The sequence below is a fragment of the Triticum dicoccoides genome, chromosome 3B (genome assembly GCF_002162155.2).
Source record: "Triticum dicoccoides isolate Atlit2015 ecotype Zavitan chromosome 3B, WEW_v2.0, whole genome shotgun sequence".
Classification (NCBI taxonomy): domain Eukaryota; kingdom Viridiplantae; phylum Streptophyta; class Magnoliopsida; order Poales; family Poaceae; genus Triticum; species Triticum dicoccoides.
This window is the reverse complement of record NC_041385.1, coordinates 244,949,614-244,953,856: the sequence shown is the minus strand read 5'-3', so window position 1 is coordinate 244,953,856 and position 4,243 is coordinate 244,949,614. Positions and strand designations below refer to the sequence as shown.

Below are 4,243 nucleotides of genomic sequence, written 5' to 3'. Positions count from 1 at the left end.
TGTCGTGACATGTGAGCAGCATAGAGATGGGAGAATTACTCCAATTCTTCCTTTTCAATTTCTCCCGGGCACCTGGTCCAACACCCAAGATGCATCGGCTCGTCTCGTCTCGTGATCCAATGTGCACGCACCGCCACGATCGAACCATCCAATCCATGCCGAGTTACCGGGATGCTCCAAAACGATGGATTCGGTGACGTGCTCAGGCCGATCATACGGCGGCAATCTTGATCTCGATCCGGACCAACCAACGATCGCTGTTACGCCACAGTGCCACACCGACGCGACGCGACGCGACGCGCCATCTCTCCCTCCCTCCTCTTTCTTTCTCTTCTCACCTACTGCGGCCGTCCCGCCATTGCCAATATAACCCGCCACCCCACCGCACCCCTCACACACGCCCGCAGCTCCACAAATCGCCACGGCTTTCTTGGTTCCTCCGTCCACAGCGAGCCAGCTCCGCTCCACCACCCGCAGCCAAATGGCGAAGCTGCTGCCGGCCGGCCTCGCGTTCCTCCTGGCCCTCGCCGCGGCGGCGGCGCTGGCCCCGTCCCCGGCCTCGGCCTTGAAGGGCGCCGGCGGGCTGGGACTCGGAGGCGCGGCGGCCGTGGTGATGCGCCGGGGCGGGCGGACGTGCCGGGGCACGGTTGGCGAGTGCATGGAGTACTTCGGCGTGGACGGCGAGGGCGAGGGCGAGGTGGCGGCGATGGCTGGCAAGCGGCGGGTGCTGCAGGACGGGTCCGGGTACATCGGCTACGACGCGCTGCGGCGGGACAACGTGCCGTGCTCGCAGCGCGGCGCCTCCTACTACAACTGCCAGCCCGGCGCCGAGGCCAACCCCTACTCCCGCGGATGCAGCGCCATCACCCAGTGCAGGGGCTGATTCTCTTCATTAAACCCTGCTTCATTCCTTCTTACTACCTGCATGCCTCATCAATTAGTACTGCTATCTATCTGTAATGTAACGTAATGTAATTACAAGAAGAAGATCAAACACTTCTTGACGATGCTTGATCAATCATCACCGGGTGGTGTGGTGTGATCAATCGTGCCGTACGTGTATCACTGGAGGAGGCATGGTTAATTATTGTGTGATTTGTGCCTATTTGGGTGAAAGTAATTAAGCTTACGCATTCATCTGGTTTCGGTTATGCCCAATAAATTTGTAGAGTCCTTTGATACGTACTTCCTTTCCTTCGTCTCATATTAGTTGTCGTTCAAACCGATACTTTTTGCCTCGGTTTAACTATGGTGAATTGAATGTGCTTCTCTGCCATGGCTTTTCTCCATTTTCTTGATTGAGCTGTAGGTGGCAGAGAAATTGCCTGTGAGCGACATGCCAATTCGCGGATGCTTGTCAGAAAAGAAACATCAATATCTCTCGAGTTGAGCTGTCTTTTCTGAATACATTTACCTTTCTCCTTTCTGCTCCCTCCTTGTTTCTGGTTGGCCAATCTTTAATCAGTGCTCTGAATTAAAGGAGTATTTGTTTTCTGCGCCAAAAGCAATCGGCTTTTGTTTGGTCTTATTAAGGGGAAAATGACTTGTAGTGTTGTGGCAAAGATCGGTTCAAATGGGTTGGTGAAAGTGGAGCTTCTTTGGCTACTTAAATTATTCCTTGTACACTTTGAAACGATTCATTTGTTAGGACCAACACACAATGTCCAAGTGGTTGGGCTGTCACGCTTCATCCTATGTGCAGCACTGCGGCCAATAACTAGAAGGAAGGGATCCATCTCCTTGTGGAATCTGAAATTCGCAAGGATATCTAGAAGTGCACAAGCTCAAGTGAGGATATCTAGATATACAATCAATGATTAATGTTTTCTTTGGCTAAAGTTGTCTCTAAGACTCTGTGACGCCCCCAACTCGACCTTATACTACTCATACATGCAAATGCGCACGATTAAGAACAGAGATTCGCGGAAAGATATCACAACACAATTCTAGACACAAATTCAAACATAAAGCTTTAGATTACAAGTCAGGGCTCGAATACATAAGTCAGCGGAAGCACAACATCTGAGGACAGACATAAGTAAACAAGTTTGCGTTAAGAAGGCTGAGCAAAACAACGACATCTAGATCGAAAAGGCGCAGGCCTCCTGCCTGGGAGCCTCCTATCTACTCCTGGTCGTCGGTCTCCACGTAGTAGTAGGCTCCGTCGGTGTAGTAGTAGTAATCGGCGGGATCAGCTGGCTCCTGGGCTACGTCACCTGATCGCAGCAATCGGGTAGAGGGGAAAAAGGTAGCAAAGCAACCGTGAGTACTCATCCAAAGTACTCGCAAGACTTACATCAGATCTATGCTAAGTATGCATCGATATCAAAGGAATTGGGCTATATCTTTGGACTATACTGTAGAAATGCCAGAATAGAGGGGAAGGCCTAGTCTATCGAAGACTAGCGTCTTGCAGCATTAGAAGAGTGCAGATTAGTATAACATAAGTAATAAGTATGTAGTACCAATTGTGGGAGTCCTGGACTAGGGGGTCCTCGTGCGTCCGGTCTATTGATGTGGGCCGGGCTGATGGGCCGTCAAGATACAAGACAGAAGATTATCTCTCGTGTTCGGTGGGGACTCTCACGTGCGTGGATGACAAGTATATGTGTCTGGGTATTTTATTCCTTTCTGGGAAACCGACTTTGTACAACCCTAAGCTCCTCCGGTGTCTATATAAACCGGAGGGTTACATCGGAGGCAGGATCACAATAACATTGCTAGGCTAGCTATCTAGGGTTAGCCGAATCGATCTAGTGGTAGATCAACTCTTGTAACCCCTATACCCTCGAATATAATCAAGCAGGAGTAGGGTTTTACCTCCATTAAAAGGGCCCGAACCTGGGTAAACACTGTGTCCCTTCTCCATTGTTACTATTGATCCTCAGACGCACAGTTTGGGCCCCCCTACCCGAGATCTGTCGGTTTTGACACCGACATTGGTGCTTTCATTGAGAGCTCCGCTGTATCGTCAACAGAAGGATCAATGGCTCACCTCTTCGTCAACAATGATGCTGCGTCCAGGGAGATCTTTCTTCCTGGACAGGTTTTTGTGTTTGGTGGCTTTGTGCTTCGTGCCAACTCGATCGGCCGCCTCGAGCAGGTCGATAGTTATGCCCCCGGCCACCAGATCAGGTTTGGAAACCTGAATTATGTTGCTGAAATCCGAGGAGATCTAGTCTTTGACGGGTTTGTGGCCTCTGCCGCCGCCTTATGCCCCTGCCAAGAAGACTCTTCGGATCCCCTGCCAGATCTCGTCCAGGGGTCAACACCAACACCCACCTCGGCCTTAGGTCCGGGGTTGGTCTCATTGTCCGAAGACGGGAACATAAGCCCCGCCGGACTTCTCTCCCTCACGGAGCTTCCTACCGAAGACCCAGATGCAATCTTAGATTTGGCTCTGGGCAACCAATCCGAACTACCGAGGTCTGCACTTAGCGGGTCCGATCAGGCACCCCGCGCCGAATTCAGCGCGGCAGACCCGCAGTTCCCAGTCCCGCTTCTGCTCTTAGATGAAGGATTTGATGCAGTCTCTCGCCATCACGGAGGCTTTACCTCCGAACTATACCCGGCTCGGACTGGGGGTTGAGAGAGGGGAGTTTTGCACCCCACCCACCACCCACTTAATAGCCACTTTCGAGGACTTAACCGACATGTTGGACTATGCGTCCGAAGACATCGACGGCATGGACGATGATGCCGACGACGAACCAAGCCAAGTCCCACTCGTTATGGGGCGTTGGACAGCCACCTCAGCCTACGATGTGTACATGGTGGACACTCCGAAGAACGACGAGGATAATTCAAGCCCAGATGAGAACAAGCTCGTCGATAAACCGCCAAAACGCCGACGCCAATGTTGGAAATATGCCCTAGAGGCAATAATAAAAGGATTATTATTATATTTCATTGTTCATGATAATTGCCTTTATTCATGCTATAACTGTATTATCCGGAAATCGTAATACACGTGTGAATACATAGACTATAATATGTCCCTAGTAAGCCTCTAGTTGACTAGCTCGTTGATCAACAGATAGTCATGGTTTCCTGGCTATGGACATTGGATGTCGTTGATAACGGGATCACATCATTAGGAGAATGATGTGATGGACAAGACCCAATCCTAAGCATAGCACAAGATCGTGTAGTTCGTTTGCTAGAGCTTTTCCAATGTCAAGTATCCTTTCCTTAGACCATGAGATCGTGTAACTCCCGGATGCCGTAGGAGTGCTTTGGGTGT

At 50.7% G+C, this 4,243-nt stretch overlaps 1 protein-coding gene across 1 annotated transcript; it reads left to right on the top strand.

Moving 5' to 3' along the window:
- The first annotated feature begins 337 nt into the window (after positions 1-337).
- On the top strand, positions 338-1,185 carry LOC119275735 (rapid alkalinization factor-like). Its single transcript, XM_037556637.1, has one exon. The coding sequence runs from the start codon at positions 482-484 to the stop codon at positions 881-883; it is 402 nt and encodes a 133-aa protein (XP_037412534.1). The 5' UTR covers positions 338-481; the 3' UTR covers positions 884-1,185.
- Positions 1,186-4,243: the final 3,058 nt, after the last annotated feature.

Coding starts and splice junctions, on each gene's coding strand:
- LOC119275735 (XM_037556637.1), top strand. CDS start 482: ATGGCGAAGCTGCTGCCGGCCGGCCTCGCGTTCCTCCTGGCCCTCGCC.